Genomic DNA, 22,647 nt, shown 5'->3' with positions numbered 1-22,647 from the left:
CTTTCTGGAACATATCTCATTCCTACTGATGAGACTAAATCAAGTATGTCATTTTTAAAAATTCAACACTAGAATAATTCTCATAATAGCAGGATTGAATTGCCTACATTTAAAGTAATGAATTTGGGAGGTTTCTTCAATAAAGGTGAATGTTATAGAAAAGGTAGAGAGATACCTTTTCCCATCTTCCACAATACTAGAATTTATCCAATGAAACTGAATGGCAAGAGAATCAGAACTAATGATGCTTATTTTGCAAAGTACTTAATTAGCAGGCAGAATTTGTTATCACAGTACCAGGACAACAGCTATAGCATATTCATGAAAGATTAAGCTATCCATCCATCCCCAATATAATTATTTGCAATATGAAAAATTAACAGGTCATTGCTTTGTGCAACTTTAGTTAATAAAAATTTGCAAATAATTTGTTACCATCTGCTACTTAACTCGTTCCAAAATGAGTATTTTGTTTCTTTAGGGAATGGAATAGTAGTTGGAATAGCAGCAAATGGAAAGCATAATTGACATTTTACCTTCCATCAAAATCGTAGCAACTCTTTAAAGTTTGGGTAGAATTATAGGAGGTAAGGAGAAAGGGAGGCTATAAAAGTGAGTCTATAACTAGGAATTCTTAGAGGAAAAGATAACTACAGAAAATAAAAATGGAAAGCTCTATAAATGGATTGCAAGAACTGTAAAAAAAATTCAGCATTATACTAATTCTCATAAAAATAAACACACACACACACTGCTCTGCTCTGCAGAATTTGCACCGCAGCTTCTGCTACCTCGCCTTTGGCGCACAGGCGCTCTGATCGTGGCTCACGTGGTTGGTGCTTATATAGCTGCGGTAAAACACGAAAACCACGTGGGACGCAAGGAGCAAAAAGAGCACGAAGGTTTTTAGACCCCACTCAGCCGTTCTACGTTATTCGGGAGCGGCAATTGACAGCTGCGATGATGTCATCCAGCGGGACGTCTCTGCTGGGCCAGGCCGACAACAGGCACGGATAGTTTAAAGCAGCGGTCTCCAACCTTGGCAACTTTAAGCCTGGCGGACTTCAACTCCTCCTCCCTGCCTGAGGAATTCTGGGAGTTGAAGTCCTCCGGGCTTAAAGTTGCCAAGGTTGAAGACCTCTGCTTTAAAGCAGTGTTTTCCCAACCTCAGTAGCTTTAAAGACTTGGTGGACTTCAACTTCCAGAATTCCTCAGTCAGCCCATACGGGCTGCGGAATTCTGGGAGTTGAAGTCCACACAATTTAAAGTCGCTCAGGTTGAGTAATACCGCTTTAAAAAGACAGGCTATGAGATTGACTTTGACGCCTCCCCTTTAGGTGGTACGGCCGGATGACGTCATATAAGGCTCCCGTTCAGGGAAAAGAGCAAGTCGCCGCACGCTCGCTACCGCGCTCGTCTCAATTCGCATTCGCCGTCTATTATGGAAGAGATGTGGAGCTTTTGGCAGCTGCTGCTGGCTGTGCCGCTTTTGATGTTGGGCCTCTACTGTTGCTACATTAAAGTAATTCATGTAAAGTACGATTACATCCCCGGCGCTCCAAGGGCGAGGTAAGAGCAGCTGCGGACGGCAGGGTTGATAGTCGCTCAGCGGCTGGCTGACAGCTCGTAGTCGGCTGCCATAATTCAATAGTTGCGCGCTGTGCATTACCGTTAGGTCGATCGCTGAAAATCCAGAGGGCTCCTTGATACTTTCTGAGCATGGTTGTTTTCTGGCAGATGCCAACCCTACACCCCCCCACCCCCACCACGCTGATTAGGTGAAGCCACGAGTTCCCAATGCATTCCATGAGAAAATCAGACAGGTTCTTAGAGGCTAGCGAAGTATGGAAATAAAGAAAAGAAAGTCCACTAAGCCATTTGTTTGGTTTTGCTTGGTCTAGTCCAGGGGTCAGCAACCTGCGGCTCTGGAGCCGCATGTGGCTCTTTCACCCCTCTGCTGCAGCTCCCTGTCATTCAAAATGCGGTCACAACCGTAAATGTACGACACCCGCTAGCATGCGATTTATTGAGCTTTTCAACCCCCGGTAGGCCAACCCCATGGATAAATCCAAGAAAAGAAAAGTTTCAGAAGAAAACAGAACGTTTAATTCAATTACATATGTAATTTTGTGTAATAGATTGGGGGTGGGGCCAAATAAAAGGTAAGAATAACGTGGGGGTCGGGGGGCCAGAACCGGTTCAATGACATCATATCGTCACCGCTACCGGCTCGAGAGAACCGGGCCGAACCGGGAGGAACCCACCACTGGCAGAGCATCTTCATGTCCTCTACCGTGGGCTTTATTGTTTGCATTTTTCTACATTCTTTTTCCTGGGGTTCCTCCCCATGTAAATCTGCTTGCCTGCAGTTCTATCTTTTTCTGTGGAAAAAAATTGTACCATGCCTACCTTGTTATGCATTTTACTGTGAAATAGCTTTATGGAACTCAATAGCAATCTCCATTCTGTCCTTCCTTCTCTTGCGATATCTTCTTTTTGGATTGTAATGTGCACATTTAAAACCCTGTCTTTCCCCCACCCTCCCCCACCCCAAATATTACAGTTTTTTCCTTGGTCACTTGCCAACCCTCTGGAGAACATTGAAAAACAAGGAACTGATACATGATCTCTTTCTGAAGTGGTAAGTTTTTGAAAAAAATGCATTGCTTGAAAGTAGTTATTTTGAATTACAATAATTGAGGTCTATGCTGCTGCTTCATAGATCTCAATTGCCTGTATTTTGAGTTCTAAGCCTCCATTTGGAGTTGTTAAGTATTTTAAACCTACATTTATAAAAGTAATAATTTAGAAAAACCATAATCAATAATCTTCTGATAAAATGAAATACAGGTAGTCCTCAACTTACAACAATTCACTTAGTGACCGTTTGAAGTTACAACGGCACTGAAAAAAGTGACTTATGACCGTTTTTCACACAACCGTTGCAGCATCCCGATGGTCATGTGATCAAAACTCAGACACTTGGCTACTTATGTTTATGACGGTTGCAGTGTCCTGGGGTCATGTGATCAACTTTTGTGACCTTCTGACAAGCAAAATCAATAGGGAAGCCAGATTCACTTAACAACCATGATACCAAATTAATCACTGCAGTGATTCAGTTAACAATTGTAGCAAGAAAGGTCGTAAAATGGAGCAAAATTCACTTAAACAACTGTATTGCTTAACAATGGACATTTTGGGCTCGGTTGTAGATGTAAGTCGAGGACTACCAGTACTAATAAAAAATATTATCCTTAAAGAAATTATCATCCTTAAAGAAACAATACTTGAATGTGATGTAATTTAGTGTTTCAGAATTTATCAATATATAAATGCTAAAAAAAATTTAGCTAACTAACATTTTTGCATTCATAGGGCTGAGAAATATGGACCAGTTGTACGTTTTAATGCTTTTCATAGAGTTGCATTACTAATATTAAGTCCTGAAGGAGTAAAGGTATGTGAAAGTTGAGCATTCTTTTGCGGTTTGCTTCAAAACTGGTATGACAGGCATAAATACTCTGCAGTCAAAGTTGTAACTGTTAATTGAATCCCAAGGTAGGCAAGGCAAATTCCTGACAGCTTCTCACAACCAAAGTCAGTAAGTGAGAGTGCCATAGAGTGTGCAAGAGATGTAGTTTGTGGGGCGCAGCAAGAGTGCAAGAGGTGCAGGAGTGATGTAGTGAAGGTTAGAGAGGTAGATGAGAATGTAAGGCTTGTACAAAAGGCAGTGCGGGTGAGGGAGGCTGTGCAAGGGTGTAAGGGAGAGACCAAAAGGGTTGAGTCTGCAGTTTGTGAAGGTGCACCCAGAGGCTCAGGGTTTGTGGATGCGGGAAAGTGTGAGGGAAGTGTGGAAAGGGCCAAGATGAGTGCAAGGGAGTGCATGAGAGGCACTGGTTCCAATCTCCTGCTTAAGCAGGAAAAGGCAGATATTTCTCTCTCTGGGCACAATGGGACTATATCTGCTGAACAAAACTCTGCATTGGTGACAGGAAGGGCATCCGGCCAGTAAATACTCTGCTAGCTCCATTCTGTTGCCCAGACTCCACCCCACAAGGGATTATGGGGTCGTTAAAAGAAGATGATTGTATATATATGTACATGTATACGTATATGTATATATACACCAGTGGTGGGTTGCTACTGGTTCTTCCCGGTTCTTGCAAACTGGTAGTGGAAATTTTGAGTAGTTCGGAGAACCAGTAAATACCACCTCTGCCTGGCCCTGGCCCCAATCTATTCGCTGCCTCCCAAGTCCCTGCTGATCGGCTAGAAGGAAAAAATAAGGGCTCACTTGACAAAGAAGAGAAGAAAAAAAACAAGACACCGTAGCTTTAAATTGAGAAGCCAAGAAGCCTCCCAACTGATCGGCTAGAACCGATCCACTCCTTGTAAACCGCTCGGTGGTGGTAGATTGGCAATTGAGGCCAAACTGCCTGAAAGCGGTTTCCAATGCTCTTGGTGGTGGCAGAGCGGCAAAAAACAGTTTGAACTCTTGCCGTGGTGCTTCAAAGGGCCGCCCTACAGCTGATCAGCGGTAAAAGGCAGTGTGGTGATAGACCAGTGCGCTCCGAAAACAAATGGGTAGACTGGTGCGCTCCAAAAACAAATAGGTAGACCGGAATGCTCCAAAAACAAATGGATAGACCGGTATGGCTCTGCAAGCAGTTAAAAGCCTGGTAGACCAGTACCTCTGCTAAATCCTAAAGAATCCTAAAAACTCACAGTGACTCTGAGATAATCGAACAGACAATGGCTGAAAGCCAGATCTGCTAGAGATGTTTCTCTCAGGCCAACTGAGTTGAAACTGGGCCTGAGAGGAAGGAACAAGGGGCATGGTCAAAAAACTATGACTCCCTTTGACATGAGTGACATTGAGTTGATCACGCCTACCCAGTCACATGACCATCAAGCCACACCCACAGAATAAGCCACGCCCACAGAACCAGTAGTAAAAAAAAAATAGAACCCACTCCTGATATACACACTGTATCCAAAACTGAGACAACAAAAAGGACTCCCAGTTCTCCTTAAACTTTTATATATACTCTCCAAAAATTTATTGTAAAGATTAATATGACAACATTAAACATACTCAGTAAAGGACTTATCAGAGCAATTTAATTTTAGGAATACTTGATGTCACCACAGTATTCAAAGGACCCAAGGATATATAACCGACTTCGCAATGTGTTTGGTGTAAGGTAAGCTAAAGCAAAATTATATATAACATATTAAAATGCATTAATCAGGAAAACCTTCTAATTCCCAAGATTTCTCTGTAAATATATTTCACCTATAGCAAAAGTCTTCGATAAAAATTATTTAAATCAAAATTACTATCCAATCTCAGTGTGAATTAGTGAAGTACAGTATATTCATGAAAAACAAACTCTGCAGTGCTGGTTTACCTGGGAAATTTCACCCAACAAGGTGAAACAAGGCCCTGAGCAGGTAGACTAAGGCCTCTAATTATTAGATCAGTAAGGCACTATAGAAGATGGTCATAGTCAGCGGCATTCAAAATTGTGAAATAATTTCTGTTGACTCAATAAAATGGATTCACCTCTTATTTTTCAGTGAAACTTTTAGCATGTATTGTCCATCAAGATTTGTTCTGTTCCTGACTTGTAATGAAATAAATTGAGATAAAGATTTTTTAACTTTATTTCAGAGGTGAAATGCTCCCGGTTCGGTCCGGTTCGCCTGAACCGTTAGTAAAAAATGTAGTTAAAAATGCTTTAAAAATGTTCCAAAGATCGGGCTTCAGTCAGTTGATCATTGGAACTTTTTGTTTAGGCATTTTTTTACTACTGGTTCTCCGGAACCGGTAGTAAAAATGCTTTAAAAAAGTTTTTAAAAAGGCTCACAGCTATGGCGCACGATCGTCAGAGCCTCTTTTTTTACCTTTTAAAAGCGATTTTTTATAACCTATTCATCCGAATAGGTGTAAAAAAATGCTTTGAAAAAAAAAAAAAAAAGATAGCCACGCCCACCCAGTCACATTACACCCCCCCACCAAAGCCACACCCACAGAACCAGTAGTAACAAATTTTACATTTCACCACTGCTTTATTTATTTATGTTATTGTAATTTCTTTGATTTATTGTTGTGAGCCACCCTTGGTCATTAAGAGTTGAGCAGCATACAAGTTTAATTAATTATTTCCATTGACACCCACTACCGCCAAATTGCAATTATTAGCAGAGGTCTTATTACTATGGTTTCTATTTAATGTTAAACATAGTTTGCCAGATTATGCTGAGAGGAAGCCAGCATGTAAGAAGGAAATTGAACTCCTTGGCATACCTTTTTTCCCCGAAACATGATTTTATGGGCAGAACAGGTTATTTAAACTGGCTGAAAAATACTATGTACAAGATTATTTTTTCCTCTCCTTTTTCAGATTTTTAGGGAATGGCTTGGAAACTGATCTTGACTATAATCATTGGCACAAACAGCGAAAAATTATGGATCCAGCATTCAGTCGAAAGTAAGGAGGGGAAATTCTTGGAATAGGTTGATATTTTTAAGAGATGTCATTTCAAATAGAATTAATCACTGTACATAATTCTGGTTATGCAATGAAATTTCTTTTATTCTCATACTGTATTCCTCTGTTCCTGTATGATGTTTAAATCTATGTGAATATTCGGAATACATACTGTATATTTCGGAGTATAAAACGTTCTGGACTATAAGATGCATCTACCTTTCTTGGGAAGGAAAACAAGAAAAAAAAATCAGCCTCTGCCTCCCAGCAATTTGCCTCCTTGCAGCAAATGGGGCTAGCAGCAATAGGCAATGGCAATCCCTGCAACCTGAAACAGCTGAGGGTCGGTCGGGAGGCTGATCCAACCGATAATCAATTTCTTGCGTTAATCAGGCTGTGCTGAAGCTGAAATGGGCTGTTTGCTGCAAGGAGGTAAATTGCTGGGAGGCAGAGGCTGGCGGGTGGGACTGGAAGGTGGGTGGGGCTACATTTGGTGTATAAGACGCACCCAAATTTTCACTCTATTTGGGGGGGGGAGTGGGTCTTATACTCCAAAACAATACAGTAAATGTTGTAGGAGGGTAGATAAGATGGGAGATATTCATTTATTATTTCATTTATTTAATGGACACAAGGACATCCTTGTGTCCTTCATTAAATAAACTTGCAATATATGTGTCTGGAGATTCTCAGTCATCCAGGTCATGGTTATTCCAAAGGTGCTTTTTTCAGGAGGCAATTGAACTTTCTGGTTTTTCTTTGAAGACATTTCGCTTCTCATTCAAGAAGCTTCCTCAACTCTTCAAAATGTCTTCAAAGAAAAACCAAAAAGTCCAGTTGCCTCTTGAAAAAACCACCTTTGGAGTATATGTGTAATTATAGTGTACTTTTTTTCTAATGGGTTGTATTGTAATCTCGCTTGACTTGATTTATAAATCTATCTGTACACAAGAAAAAGCTCTTTTGAAAGCAACGTATCTTTCATTGCATAGTTACTTGATTGGGTTGATGGAGATCTTTAATGACCAAGCAGAAGACCTCATGAAAGTGCTGAATGAAAAAGCAGATGGAGAGATGGAAGTGGATATGATGAGCCTGCTCAGACGGTTGACCATGGACATCATTGCAAAGGCAAATGAATTCCTTTTTCCCAATAAAATAAGAAAATATCTCTAATGCAGATGCCAGCACATGGCCATAATCAAAAGGGCTTTTTTTTTATTATTTGATTTATATGCCGCCCTTCTCCGGAGACTCAGGGCAGCTTACAGTGCGTTAAGCAATAGCCTTCATACTTTTGTATATTTATACAAAGTCAGCTTATTGCCCCCACAAACTGGGTCCTCAATTTACCTAACTTAGAAAGGATGGAAGGCTGAGTCAACCTTGAGCCTGGGGAGATTCGAACTTGCAGTAATTGCAGGCAGCTGAATGTTAATAACAGGCTATTAGCCAGCTGCGCCACCATGCCCCATTTGTGATAATATGTTTCACAAAAAAGCAAAGGGCTGGGGAAGATTCATGTTTTACTTTACTAGGTAGTTTTATCTGAGTGTGGCTTTGCAACTGGTTACAAATAGCTAGCATCTAGTAAGGTAGGCACTGTTTACAAAAAATGCATGCCATGTTATATGTAGAGCTTGTTTTTCTATATCCTTTGCTTAGTTGCAGAGTTTTACATTATTGTATTGAGTTATTGCTGTCTAAAGTTGCTATTCTCAGAAGCAAGCAACTATAAATAAAAGATGTCATATCCTGCTCCTTTTCCTCAATATTATCAGGTGGCATTTGGCCTGGAACTAAGCACTCTACACTGTAACCAAACACCTTTTCCTCATGCATTTAACATGGTCATAAAGGGAGTGAGCAAGGACCGAAATCCATTTTTCCAGGTCAGTACAGACTTTTCTCCTTTTCAAAGCTGTTGTTGGTCAAATGTAGATGTGGCCTTCACCCAATATTTTGGCCTTTACTTGTCCATAATGCAAACACCATAAGTCTCCAATCAGAAATTCCATCAGTGGGAGCCAAGAAATATTCTCTGTTTTACTAGAGCAGGTTGTTTTCATTTGTTCCTTGCTGAGTGGTGAAGCTGATACTCTATGCCAGTGATGGCTAACCTTTTTGCCATCGCGTGCCAGGAGAGGGGGGCAGGGGAGGTTCACGCGTGCGCATGCCCACACCCATAATTCTATGCGCCCTGCGCATGCGTGCACAACCCCTCCCCCCCACTTCTGGCATGTGATGGCCAGGTAGGCCCATTTTTCTTTCTTAACCTGGCTCCAGATCCTCTCTATCCATCTGGGAAGGGCGAAAACAGCCTTTCCCACTCCCTCGGAGGCCCTCCAAAGGCCTGAAAGGGCCCATTTCCCAACTTCCGGTGGGACAGGAAGTGATGTTTTTTGCTGTCCCCAGCCTCCAGAGATTCCTAGAGAGTGAGAGAGGGCCTCTGAGGGAGTGGGAAAGGCTGTTTTCGCCCTTCCCAGATGCATAGAGAGGAGCCAGGTAAGAAAGAAAAACGGGCCTTCCGCACCCCCCACCCCAGGTCCTCCGGAGGCAAGAAACAGCCTGTTTCCCTACTTCTGGTGGGCCCAGAAGGCCCGAAAATCAGTTGGCCGGTGGGTGCATGCGTGCCAGAGCTGAGCTGGAATGCCCATGGATATGGCTATGCGTGCCACAGGTTCACCAACACGGCTCTATGCAATTATATTACCAGTCCTGTTATACCTAGTCTTGGCTTTGTTGGCTAGAGAGGCACATTTGGAGGGGTATCACCTTAGAGAAATCAGACTAGCTGCACTGTAGTAAAAATGGAGAACAAAACTTGTTAAGATCATGATTGAAGGTATATAATTAAAAATAGCAGTCTTCCAATATTTCAGGGGCTGCCACAGAGGGAATTGACCTATTCTCCAAAGTACCTGAGGGCCAGACAAGAAGTAAAGTTTGGAAACTTATCAAAGAGAGATCCAACCTAGAACTATGGAGAAATTTCCTCACAGAACAATCAGTGGAATGGCTTGTCTCCAGAAGTTGTGGGTGCTCCATCACTGGAGATTGGACAGCCACTTGTCCAGAACTTCTGCTTGAGCAGTGGGTTGGACTAAAAGATCTCAAAGGTCCCTTCCAACTCTGTTATACTGTTACTGTAAGTGTGCTTTTGTATTTATGGAATAGGAGAGGATATGATATTAGAACCGCAAGAGATGCAGTTGTGGTATAAGGTGAAGGAGAGTTCACCAACTAAGGAACAAGTTTTATTCTGATCTAGCAACAAACACATTGTAGCTCAAAAATTTGGTTAGTTTTTTGGGGTGAATTGGGGTCTGATTGATTGATTATGTCCTATCAAGTCCTTGCTGATTCTTAATGATCATATAGATTTTCTCTGTGATGATGTTCCTAAGTTAGTCTTTTAGTTCTTCCAATGGTGCCCCCCATCGGCACTGAAATTAAGTTTATTTACTTTGATGCTGTTCCTCCTTTTCTTCCCTTTCCTTTTCCCAGATTTATAGCCTTCCCGAGAGAGTGATGTTTTTGCATAATGAGGATCTGGCTGGACTGGAAATGTATCTAAATTAATTATGTATGATTGGTCCAAGCACAGGCTACCTAGAAATACCTGATGTATGCACAAAATAGTTTGCACGTTGAATGCTTTGGACATACTTAATAAGAAACAAAGAATGGGAAAACAAGAGTGTAGAACATTGTGTACAGGAAGCATTTATTTATTTTATTTATTTTATTTTATTTTATTAAATTTCTATACCGCCCTTCTCCCGAAGGACTCAGGGCGGTGAACAGCCACAAGATAAAAACACATAAATACAAAAATTTAAAATCAAATAAAAACAAATTAAATAATTTGGCTGAATTTAAAATACCCCATAATTTAAAACAAATTAAAATTTACATTTAAAAAGGGGAGAGGATTTAGGCCAGGCCAGCTTGATGAAATAAAAAAGTCTTAAGCACGCGACGGAAGGTGCGCAGATCCGGGATCCTCCGTATCTCCGGGGGGAGCTCGTTCCAGATCGTAGGTGCCCCCACAGAGAAGGCTCTCCCCCTAGGGGCCGCCAGTCAACATTGTTTGGCCGACAGCACCCGGAGGAGCCCCTCTCTATGGGAGCATACTGGCCGGTGGGAGGCTATTGGTGGTAGCAGACGGTCCCGTTATATGTCCAGGTCTACAAATCCCCAACCTGTATTAAAATGATGTATCTATAAAGTTCTTTAATGTAGGCATTACTTCTGACTAGATAATGTTTTGTGGGAAGTGTGGTCTGTTTTTCCTTAACTAGAATTTAACCGTGTATTTAGACTTTAGCAATCACAATTCATGCTGACAGTCTCTTAATAATAATATTAAAGCATTGCCTCCCTTTTTTGATGATTTTTGTTATTTGCTTAGTATCTGCCGAGGAATAAAAAAGAGGTACAGGAGGTTCGTGAAAGTCTCAGATTTCTACGTCACACTGGAAAGGAGTGTATCACAGAAAGGCGCAAGGCCATCCAGAATGAAGAACCTGTCCCATTAGATATTCTCACCCAGATATTGAAGAGTGCAGGTAGACAATTGTTTTTGGGAAGAAGTTTAATAACTATGCATAATAACTATGCAGGCTCTTTCCGCCGTGACCTTAAAACATGGTTGTTTTGCCAGGCTGGCCTGGACTGAAGGGGTTTTAATGGGAATTTTAGATTCTTTTATTGTTTGAATTTTAATTTGGACTTGTTGTTGCTTATTGATGTGAGCCGCCCTGAGTCCTTGTGGAGAAAGGGCAGCATATAAATCTGATAGATAGATAGATAGATAGATAGATAGATAGATAGATAGATAGATAGATAGATAGATAGATAGATAAATAAATAAATTTGTCACTTTGATTAGATTCATATTTTATAGCAATTTCGATTTTCTAGAGAAAGCCGCAATGCATTGGGTTCACATTCTAGAAGCTTACAAGTGCTGTGCCACAGGTTCCCAAACAATACTTCTTTGGAAGAAACCCATTTTATGGATGGATTATACCGTGAGAATTCCTTCTTTGAAAGACAATTAGTTAACCAGTAGCAGAAAACCTGACATCCATGAAAAGCAGCTCAATTCACTTAATGAGCCAAACAACAATGTTCGGACTAAAGGAAAGTTATAAAGAAAATTCAAAATGCATGATAGAGGAGATCACATAAACAAGCAAACCAGCTGATATAAAGCAGACTCTAGGGGGAAGGAAAAAAAAAACCCTATTATATATTTTCTCACTTTTTCATACATTCATGGGAATTCTACTGTTTTGCTTAATGCGGAGTTGTTTACATACTTACTTTTCCAACTTTATATCACATGTAGATGTCATTGCCACCTGCAATGTTTTTGCCTCTGGATATAAATGCATGTCAAAACCACAGATATCTCTCTCAATTTTTTCTGCCTTGGTTTACTTTCAGAAGCTTGAAAGTCATTTCCAAAGAAATATTTGTGAAGATTTTATAAATCAGTTAATAAAAACTAGTTGAAGAGAGGAAGTGTCCTTTATTTTCAAAAGTTCCGTTAATCAAAGATAAAGTCATTATGACAATGCAAACAAGAAAATTACGAGACAAAACACTATAGTATGTCAAGTTCAAATTTCTTCACTAGAAGATTTTTCAAAATCTTAAAATGAACTTTTTAAGACTATGTTTGAGTGTATTTATATTGTATAGTTTAATTCAATTTTTCATCAGTAAAAATGTCAAAATGAAATTTAATAAGATTGCATTTGTATAAAATATTTTGAGAATTATTTTCTGCTTGAATGTCTTGCATCTGGAATTAGAATAATAGGAATTAGAATGATAAATAGAACTGGTTTTTTGCATTCTTTCAATATCTCTTCCCTTTTGTTCATCTGATATTTCTGTGAGTAGCCCAATTATGCTTCCAATAGGTGTTGTATTTTTAAATGCTGCTGAACTTGTATTGATATCCTTTAGTAGCTTTCTTCTTTTCTTTCTTGTCTGTGACAGATCAGGAGGAATCTGATGATGAAACTATGATAGACAACTTTGTCACCTTTTTTGTGGCAGGTTTGTAAATCTAGCACCTTTTTAATTTACAGCTATTCCAACGTGTATTCCAGTACACTGTATATACTTATGAATTGGTGGGAATAGGGACAGTAGTTGGGTTGCAAAGTAGACTTTTGATTAGAGGCACTAACTTGAAATAACATGAGCATGCTTGGGGTAAAACTGGACTTTGGTTGGGCTTGTGACATAGTGGCCAAAAGAGCAGTACTACTCTTAATGTAAGCAGAAATGCTGCATGTGGCACAGGTACAACTAAGTTGCTCCACAATGTCTCTATCTTACTACGGAGAAAGCACAATGTGGAAGCCTCAGTTAATCAAAACTACTGACTGACTGAGGTAAAATCTTTTATTTATTCAGAATAAAAGAAAAATTAATGATGAGCTTACAAATTACAAACCCCCACAACTTTAACTTTAGACTGTCTACTGTTGACCTCACCCCAACCCTAAGAGGTCTCTAAGGAGTGTGCATAAACGCACCAACATGCCTACTGTCCAGTGGTGGGTTGCTTCCGGTTCTGTCTGGTTCTATAGAACCGTAAGTAAAATTGACGGGAGGCTCTGGCCACCCACCCAGATGTCATAAGCTCCGTTGTGAACCGGTAGTAAAGATAAGTAGAACCTACTCCTGCTACCGTCCCTGTCCTAATGTCCCCATTTATTCATATCCATTTCATATATTCATAATCATGTTTATACTTGTATCTGTAATCTTATATATGCTTGACAAAATAAATAAATAAATGTAATAAAAAATTTAAAGATGCAAAAATATTATAAAGACATTTTTGAAATACTGGAAAATAAAAAAAGTGAAAGAATAGAATAGAGTAGAATAGAGTAGAGTAGAATAGAATAGAATAGAATAGAATAGAATAGAATAGAATAGAATAGAATAGAATAGAATAGTTGGAAGGGACCTTGGAGGTCTTCTAGTCCAACCCCCCTGCTTAGGCAAAAAACCCTATACCATTTCAGACAAACGGTTGTCCAATCTCTTCTTTAAAACTTCCAGTGTTGGAGCATTCACAACTTCTAGAGGCAAGTTGTTCCACTGATTAATTGTTCTAACTGTCAGGAAATTTCTCCTTAGTTCTAAGTTGCTTCTGTCCTTGATTAGTTTCCACCCATTGCTTCTTGTCCTACCCTCAGGCTCTTTGGAGAACAGGATTTTCTTTAGTCACATATGGTAAATATTGATTTATAAAGTTGGACATGTATAGTTATATTTTTAAAGAGTCAGGGGTAGTCGTGGTTCTTTGCCTTTGAGTCAGTTTTTAATCTTAACACAACTTTAACACGATTTTTGGGGTAAGAGATTGTGTTATTAATGTCATAAACTAACCATGCCTGGCAATAGTGGTGTCACTCCACTGGAAATGTTTTAAATTGGAGTACTCTTATAATTTGATTACTTTTAAGCTATACCTGTATTTTTTCAGTTAATAAATTATTATTTTCCGTAGGTCACGAGACCACTGCCAATCAATTATCTTTTACTATCATGGAATTAGCACGGCACCCAGAAATAGTTACAAAGTAGGTATGCTGTTGTACTGTTTATTTTTCTGAACTTATATATGATTGTATTTCTTCCCAGGCTGAAGGTTTTTTTAAAAAGGTTTGGAGCCAATTCAGACTGCCTTTTGGCTCGTTTAGAATCCCATACTCCTTTCATCCTACACATGCTTTGCTTTCTGATTGTTGTGATTTGTTGGAAATTGATTATATTTGGAAAGACATAGTCTTCAACAGCAACAGACTTATTGGATACGTAACTATGTGGAAGGATGAACTGCCCTGGAGCATAAAAAATGTTACATGAAACTGTCAGTTGTTTTTTTCCTCCTCTGTGAAGGTCTGATGTCAGGTAGGCATATAAAATTGACTATCTGGGCTACTGCATTTTCAGAGATAGAACAAAAAGGGGGGAAAGTTAAAACTCCTTAGAATCACCTGCAATCTGGTATGCAGATTTTGAAACTATAAGAAGCCAGGTGCAGGTGAGTGTGTGCACGCGCACTACATTTGTGTGAGTGGCATGCATGCTTCTCAGCTGCTCACACAGAACCATCCTCTGTCCCCCTTGCCGGTCTGCAAAGCCGGAAACATTGAGGAACTCTGCTCTAGAGCAGCTAAATCCATAGAAATTGCAGAGCAGAGAGATTGGAGAAGAAGGGGTTATAAGAGAGTAAGCAGGCACATAATGGGCTGTTTGTATAATGGAGTCAGGACTGCTGATGCCACCACGTTCCTTTCAATGTGTATCTTCCATTGTGTACCTGCTTACTCTCTTGCAATCCCTGCCTCTTCAGTGAATGTAGATAGAAACATTGGCTTCTTGCCACTTATGCCAGTGCCAGAAGAAGCATTCCACAAGACCCAACAATGCTGGGCCAGGGTTTATCCATCCATGCTGCCATCGCATCAGTCTAACCTGAAATCAGGCTTCTCTCTTGTACCACCTACACATTCAACAACTCACTCACATACAGACAAGCACAGTGCGGGCTACATCCACTCTGGGATAGTACACACCATCCATCCGCATACATGTATGTATATGTGTGTATCTGCCAATCCCAGGAGACTATAAAGTGATCTTATATAGATGATCATACACACCACACACACATATATATACACACATATACACATACACACACACACTAGCTGCCAATCCCAGCAGACTATAAAGTAAAGGAAAAGGTATGCGAATATGTAAATCTGATTTCTGTACTTTTTGGTTAGTGTATGTACACATAGTCCTTGACATAAAGCAGGTCATCCTCGTGATCAACTCAATTTTGCAACCTTTTTTTCGTGATGGATATTAATTAAACGCTGCAGTTACAAAGTGACTGCCGTGGTCATTTAGTGAACACCACGGTTGTTAAGCAAAGTAATGGTTTGCTATGGGCACAGTTTTGCCAAAAACCAGAAGCGAATCCATCATAAAATGCGGCCATATGACCATGGGAGGCTGCAAACGGCTGTAAAGGTGTCCCAGTTGCCCAGTGCCCAAAGCTTAGTCGTGTGACCACTGGGGGGCCCTGACCATCAGAATTTAGAATCTGGGTCATAAATAGCCCCGAGGTAGATGTTTGGCTTTGTTCTTATGCATTCCTACTCTCTTGACAATCTGTATGGGAGCACAGAACTATGAAGGTAATTAACTTTTGAATCTTGAAAGTGCAGGTATTTATTCACTTGCCTACTTATTGTATGTGTAACTCACCCCAATCATGAGACTCCAGGTTATATACAACAATGAAAACAAATAGTGCCATTATAAATGACTGCGAGTCTCATCAAATAAAGCATTATCCACATTCACAATTAGTCAATGGGTTTTGGCTAAGCCACGGTTCTTCTGCCATTGCATTTTAGACTTCAGGCTGAAGTCGATGAAGCTATTGGTGTGAAGAGGGACGTTGCCTACGAAGATCTGAGGAAACTGGAATATTTATCACAGGTATACTTGAATAATAAACCTAGAGTTAGTCCAAGTTTTTGACCCCACCTTTTATCCCGCTTCTATCCTGATAGTAAAAGTGATAAATTAGTTTCTGAAAGAAATCTGGAAAAATGGCTCTTGGCATCATTAAATGCCATGACAAAGACATACTGGGATTTTGATGCTGTGTAATCTCTGCATCCAGTGCTCATCTTTAAAACAATAAGTACATTGTTTTTGCTTAGAATTTTAGGTATATGTTGCATTGGGACATTATTTTTATGATTATTATGATTATTATTTAGAGTTAATATAAGTGCCCACTCCAGTTTACCAAAAACATTGTAGTAAATTAAAACAATTAAGAACATAAAACAAAACAAGACAGCTGGACCAAAAATAACCATTAAAGCAAAGCACAACGATTCCTTCACCTCTAAACACATTTACCCTAGACCTAGGACCACAATTTTCAGGACTTTATGGAAATCCAGAGAAAGGATAGCACTTTTTTTGGGGTGGTGGGTGGGGGATGCTATTCAGAGGAAGAGCATCTCTTCCTAGGTTCTGTAAGGTTCTGTTTACCAGGGGGAACCCTGAGCACACCCACTTCAAATGTGCCAGGTGGGCCGAAACGGTAGGAGTAGGGCAGTTCTTAGTAAAGACTTCATCACTGCTATGTATAGAATTCAAAAAAGTATTACAATGCAGTAATTTATGATTATGTTATAATTGTAACTAGCATATTCATTTCATATGGGCAATGGATACACTTGCCATTCATCTTCTGCTTCTTTTCTCTTTACTTGGCTCTGATAATTCAGAAATAGAAGGCAAATTCTATTTATTTTTTTAAATGGAAAACTAAACTGAGAGACTGGAAAGCATCAGTCACATCTTTCAAAAGGCTGGTTTTATTTCTATGCTCATCTGGTTAGGAAGCAGGTTGCTCGGTGCAGCAGCTCTTAAAGTAGAGAGGAAACAAGAAGGTGATAGCAGCCTAAATAGAAAAGAAATGTTTTCGTATTATTTATTGATAAATATATATCCCACCTTTATTTTGTGCGGCTCAAGTAGTGCGAGTAATGCTCCTGCCTTCAATTTCCCTACAACAACCACCCTGTGAAATGAGTTGGAGTGAGAGAGAAGGACTGGCCCAAAGTCACCCGGCCAGCTTTTATGTCTCTAGAGTTCTCGGTCTCTTCAATCCCAGTCCAGCACCTTGACCACTGCACTAAATTGGCTCTCTGACATATTGCTTATGTCCAAGGATCCTAAACTGCCTGAAGGATGCTCCCACATTTCAGGCTTAGAAGGCCTCAGTGGACAATCACGGCAGCAAATGAAACTTCTTTACACAGCTAGTTAAGGGATGATGTTTTTGATCAGCTAAGAATAATTCCGCAACATGATGACATGGCTTTTCCATGGCACATGTGTTGATGATCCATCTTAGTCCTCATCTGCTTTAGAATCTACCATCTGATGCAGCATGTAAAAAAAAAACCCGATTATTCAACTCACACCCTTTTTAAGAAAAGATTCTTCCAAATGGCTTCCCCATTGATTTTGCTTATTGGAAGCTAGCAATGAAGGTTGCAAACGGTGATTATGTGACTGCAGGACCCTGGGATATAATAGTGATCAGGTTACCAAGCACTCAAATCACAATCACAAGACCACAGTGATGCTATCATGGCTGCAACTATGATGATTGGTCGTTAAATTCCCCTTGTTCTGTGCCATCGTAACTTCAAATGGCTGCTAAACAAGTGGACATTATGTGAGAACTACGTGTACCTACTTGCCAGAACTGCATGTATATCATTTAATGTGTTTCTGTAGGATGATGGCTTTAATTCTTGTAATTTTGCATGATTCCATTTACTGAATTTTAATAATCTGGCCTTCAGGTTATTTTTAGTGAAAAGCGGGCAAACAGTTGAGATATATAATCTTTATGCAATATCATACCAACTATTAAAAGAAAAGCTGGCTCTTACTTACAGGTCCTCAAAGAAATCCTACGGTTATACCCACCAATTCCAGGCACTATGCGCTGGACAGAGAAGAAAAATGTAATTGAAGGAATTGACATTCCAGCAAACACCACCCTATTTGTGAGTCTGTGCAGTCTTCTGTCATATATTCCACTTGAATGATAAAGAGTAGAAAGGAAATGTTATAAATAGATAAATAAATTGTCCATTAATGTCATAAATGAATTTTATATCTAGATTAGGCTCAAATCCATAGTGTTGGAAGCAGATTTTAGAATGTTGAATCCAGCTCATGGCTTACTGACGGGATGGTTGTCTAGCCATCTTTGAAAACATCTAGTGAAAGGGAGGCTATAATTGCTCTGGAATATTGATTCCACAGCTGAACTGCCTCACTGCTGAATTTTTTTCCCAACATTCAATTGGAATCTCCCTTCCTATAACGCAAACCCATGTCCTACATTCTGTAGAGGACAACCTTGACTTTTTCATTGTAACTTCCTTTCACCGTGAAAGGCCATGATGGCGCAGTTGTTAGAATGCAGTATTGCAGGCTAATTCTGCTGACTGCCAGCAGTTCGATTCTGACCGGTTGACTCAGCCTTCCATTCTTCCGAGGTTGGTAAAATGAGGACCCAGATAGTTGGAGGCAATATGCTGTCGCTTAGGGAGTGCTGCTTAGGGAGTTATTGCTGTTGTTTTCAGATTGAATACTATGATTTATTTGTGAGTTTATTTATTTATACACACTCACAGATAGACAGACATATAGAGTTTCCAAGGACAAGATAATCACATAATCCTGAAATCAAAATAGCAGGAAGGATTTGTTTAATGCTAGCCCAAAGAGAACAAGCATTAGAAATTTATTTTATTTTATTTATTTATTTAGTTTGTCAAACATGTATAAGATAACAGGTATAAGTATAAACATGGACATGAACACAGGAAATGAATACAAATAAATGGGGACAGTAGGACAGGGACGGTAGGAATGCTGCTGCGCTTATGCACGCCCCCTTTACGGACCTCTTAGGAATGGGGTGAGGTCCCAATTTAAATTTAATTTTTAAATTCATTAAAATATGAATTTGCCTGTACCTGTGAACAGCCCCAGTTATTTTCAGGTGGCTTTATATTTATCTCTGCCAATGTCTCTCTTCCCTTGATAGTTCAATACCTATATCATGGGACGCATGGATAGATACTTCAAGGATGCTCTGACCTTTGATCCTGATCGATTTAGCAAAGGCAAATCAAGGTGACCTCTGTGTTTAAAATCTTTTAATCCCAATGTTTGAAGGGTTGCAAAATTATCAGAAACTTTTGTATACACATCTAATTATTTTCAGAGTCAAGCAGAAAATACCATAAACCTTCTGCTGCGAAAGAGGGGATTTTCAAATAGGTTGCTCTAACTTTCTCCAGTAAACATACCTTTCCTGCATAAGTAATAAGAGTCGTCATTTGTTTAATGTAATCACTTGATGCTGTCTCCTGGAGTGTGATGAAGCCTTGTCCAGTATATAGGAAGGCATGTACAAATCTTTTGGAATAGTAGGATCATTTGGTGATAGTTGTGCCTTTTACGCCAAGTGTTCCACATCTCAGTTGATGAATGACATTGGGAGGTATGCTATACTGCAGCAGTCCCCAACCTTTGCTGCTTGATGGCCTGGTGTGGGGGAGAGGGGAACCGGGCCACTTGAGAGGCGGGCTGGCGCACAGCACACACATGGCACATGCACATACATGCGCAGCTCAATTTGCGCAAGTTGAGCTGTGTGCACATGTACATGTGTGCTGGCCTGCCACAAATAGGCCACAGCCCAGGGGTTGGGAAACCCTCTTTACTAGTTATTTAAGGATTACTGATGGAAATTAGTTTGCGGGGGCCCTGTTCATATCTTAAAATTAGGAGTAAATATCAGTATTGACAACATTTTGACACATACTAACATAATGTGTTAGTCATTTCCTAAAACTGCAAATTAAACTGCTGTTAAAAGCAAGGTACTAGATTACAAAATTAGTTTGTAATCCTAATGACTATGCAGTGCTTTATTCAAGAAATAAAAAAATGTAAATATGTTTATCCTCACTGTGTAGAAAGCACAAATAATAGTATTCTTAAAAAATGAAGATGTGCTCTATAAAACAACATTTCTAAACAGTTGTAGTATTTTAGGTGAATAGCAAAACCTAAACAATTTTCTGTTTCATGTGGTTTCTTCTAGACCTTATTTTTCCTATTTTCCATTTTCGCTGGGACCTCGTTCATGTATTGGACAGTTATTGGCTGAGGTGAGTAAGATACCTGTGTTAAGAATGTCTACTCCAGTACTAGTATTTGTTCCTTTTAAAAGAGAGGTGGAGAACTTGCATATGCTCCTGATCCATTCTTCCAGTCTCTAGTGCAGGGGTTGCCAACTTGTGGGCTATGGCCCACTAGTTGTTGTGGCCCGTCAGCGGCCTGTGCAGATTGTAGCTGATTCCGACAACGAAGAGGCTGGTGTGATGCTGCGCCAGCAGCCTGTGCAGCTGGCGCTCGAGTCGGACAGTGAGGAAGCTGGAGAAGATGTGGTGCCAAAGGCAGGGATTCAGCCAGGGCCTTCAAAACCTCCAGAAGCTCCTTTAAGTGAAGAGGATGAAGAGGAGGAGCCTCTTCTCAATGCACGGGCGCTCAGAGCTGCCAAAAGGCAGGAGTGGCTCCTCAGGAGGAGGTCTCCTTGAGAGTAAGGCTTGGGGCTAATTGGCCACTCCCTTGGCCTATTTAAGGAGGAACGCCGCTTGCAGCAAATTGTAGGGAACAACTTTAGTTCAATCTCCTTCACGTCTGGATTCTCTGCAGAATTGCTTCTGGGCTTTCTGCCAACTCTAGTAAGACTGTGATTACCTTATCTTAGAATTCTGGTAGGCTGTTAAGACAGTTTATTAACAGCCTTTGATTGATAAAGACTGAGTTATTTGAGTAAAATAAGTTTTGTATAGAATTTGTGCTGCGTTCTTTGGGGCCCGTAGCTGGGGCAGAACACTAGTGGACCGTGAGGGGTTTGCAACCAGGCCATGGAAACAGCCGGCAAGCACGCACATGCGCACACGCACACGCATCCTCACTTGTAGCAGCAGGTGAGCGAGTGCACGCGCACTCCATTTGTGTGAGCGGCATGCACTCTTGCCAGCCACTGATGCAGAACATCCCCTCTCTCCCCCCTGCCGGTTCGCAAAACCAGAAACATCTACTCTAAAGCAGCTAGATCCACAGAAATCTCAGAAATTGAAGAAGGCGTTATAAAAGAATAAGCACATAATGGACTGTTTGTATAATGGAGTCAGGACTCCTGATGCCACCACGTTCCTTTCAATGTGTGTCTTCCATTGTGTGCCTGCTTACTCTCTTGCAATTCCTGCCTCTTCAGTGAATGTAGATAGAAACATTGGCTTCTTGCTAATTATGCTAGTGCCAGGAGAAGCATTCCAGAGTGGTGGAGTGGGGAAGCTGAAGTGAAATATTTAGGAGGCAAAGAAAAACTGAAGGTGTAAAACTTATTAGTCATCATTTGTCAGCAGCTGCCAGCCAGATACCCCATCATTTAGGGTACCATTTCCAGGAGAGTGGAGAAAAGGAAAGCAGTCACCAGTTATGACTACTAAATGAGGATTACAGGTGCTAACTATAGTGTGCTTTCCTTTTCCCCATTCCCCAAGTACTGTATTCCTTTTAAAGAAACAAAGGGAATGTGAATGAACTGGGTTCTAAAAAATTAGGAGTCATTGTCAATACCTATTTCAATTTTCTGTGAATCTCAGTCTCTGTTTTGAATGGACCTAATCATTGAAGCTTGGATTACAGTTACTCTTGGAATCCTAATTTTTTTCCCCTAAGCCTCTTCCTCATGCCCAGATTAACATGCATCTCTTCAGGTTTTGAATTGGTTTTTTTAAAAAACTTCACATGTAATGAAAAATTATGAAAGAGGTCAAAATCTAAAAAGTATTTATTTGATAAATAAAAGACTGGAAGATTAGAGGAGGCGTTGAAGTCTATGACATTCCAGATGTTGGTTAAACTCCTTGCAGTCCTCATCAACATGGCCAACAGTAAGGGGTAGAGGAAGCTCTCATCCCTGGGATAACAATCAGTCCCTGAATGAAGAAGTCAAAATATGTGTGAGTGTGTGTATTTTTAAAGAAATATTAAACCTTTCTTCTAATTTTGTTTTGTTTTGTTTTCATGCAAGATGGAAGTTAAAGTGCTGATGGCCAAATTTCTGCAGAGGTTTGAATTTGAGCTGGCTCCACCACAGAGCTTTAAAATTCTAGATACGGGAACCTTGAGGCCACTTGATGGTGTAACATGCAGACTGAAACCACGGCAGCAGTTTAATTTTTAAAAAGAGCAAATGTTGTCATTTGGGCATTTATGTTCACAATATCTTTTAAACTGAACCAGGGTATATTAAAGAGCATTTCAAGCAGCAATTGAATGGCTGGTTATGACATTTACATTCGGGTTCACCTGACTATTTTATATTCTAAAGTAGTTGATTCTCTGTAACTTGATCAGTTATCTGATCCTGTCACTGCTGCTGTTTCAATTGCTCTCTTCCCGT

The 22,647-nt window shown here is 40.1% G+C and overlaps 1 protein-coding gene across 1 annotated transcript; it reads left to right on the top strand.

Moving 5' to 3' along the window:
• Positions 1–1,441: 1,441 nt before the first annotated feature.
• Positions 1,442–22,446, top strand: CYP46A1 (cytochrome P450 family 46 subfamily A member 1). Its single transcript, XM_070931556.1, has 15 exons — positions 1,442–1,569; positions 2,564–2,641; positions 3,379–3,460; positions 5,134–5,207; positions 6,411–6,497; positions 7,490–7,628; positions 8,279–8,389; positions 10,912–11,068; positions 12,483–12,572; positions 14,044–14,116; positions 15,968–16,052; positions 18,044–18,154; positions 19,207–19,295; positions 20,272–20,338; positions 22,276–22,446. The coding sequence occupies exons 1-15, from the start codon at positions 1,442–1,444 to the stop codon at positions 22,426–22,428; spliced, it is 1,524 nt and encodes a 507-aa protein (XP_070787657.1). The 3' UTR covers positions 22,429–22,446.
• Positions 22,447–22,647: the final 201 nt, after the last annotated feature.

The sequence above is a fragment of the Pituophis catenifer genome, unplaced genomic scaffold (genome assembly GCF_029215685.1).
Source record: "Pituophis catenifer annectens isolate HBS135680 unplaced genomic scaffold, rPitCat1.0.hap2 SCAF_1, whole genome shotgun sequence".
Taxonomy (NCBI): Eukaryota; Metazoa; Chordata; class Lepidosauria; order Squamata; family Colubridae; genus Pituophis; species Pituophis catenifer.
Note: the sequence above shows the minus strand (reverse complement) of the source record. Positions and strands in the feature narration are given on the sequence as shown.

Bases quoted from the DNA above. Each gene is read 5' to 3' on its own strand.
- CYP46A1 (XM_070931556.1), top strand. From the start codon at position 1,442: ATGGAAGAGATGTGGAGCTTTTGGCAGCTGCTGCTGGCTGTGCCGCTT. The intron at 7,629-8,278 runs GCAAATGAATTC...CAATATTATCAG, and splicing joins CCATGGACATCATTGCAAAG to GTGGCATTTGGCCTGGAACT. The intron at 18,155-19,206 runs GTGAGTCTGTGC...TTCCCTTGATAG, and splicing joins CAGCAAACACCACCCTATTT to TTCAATACCTATATCATGGG.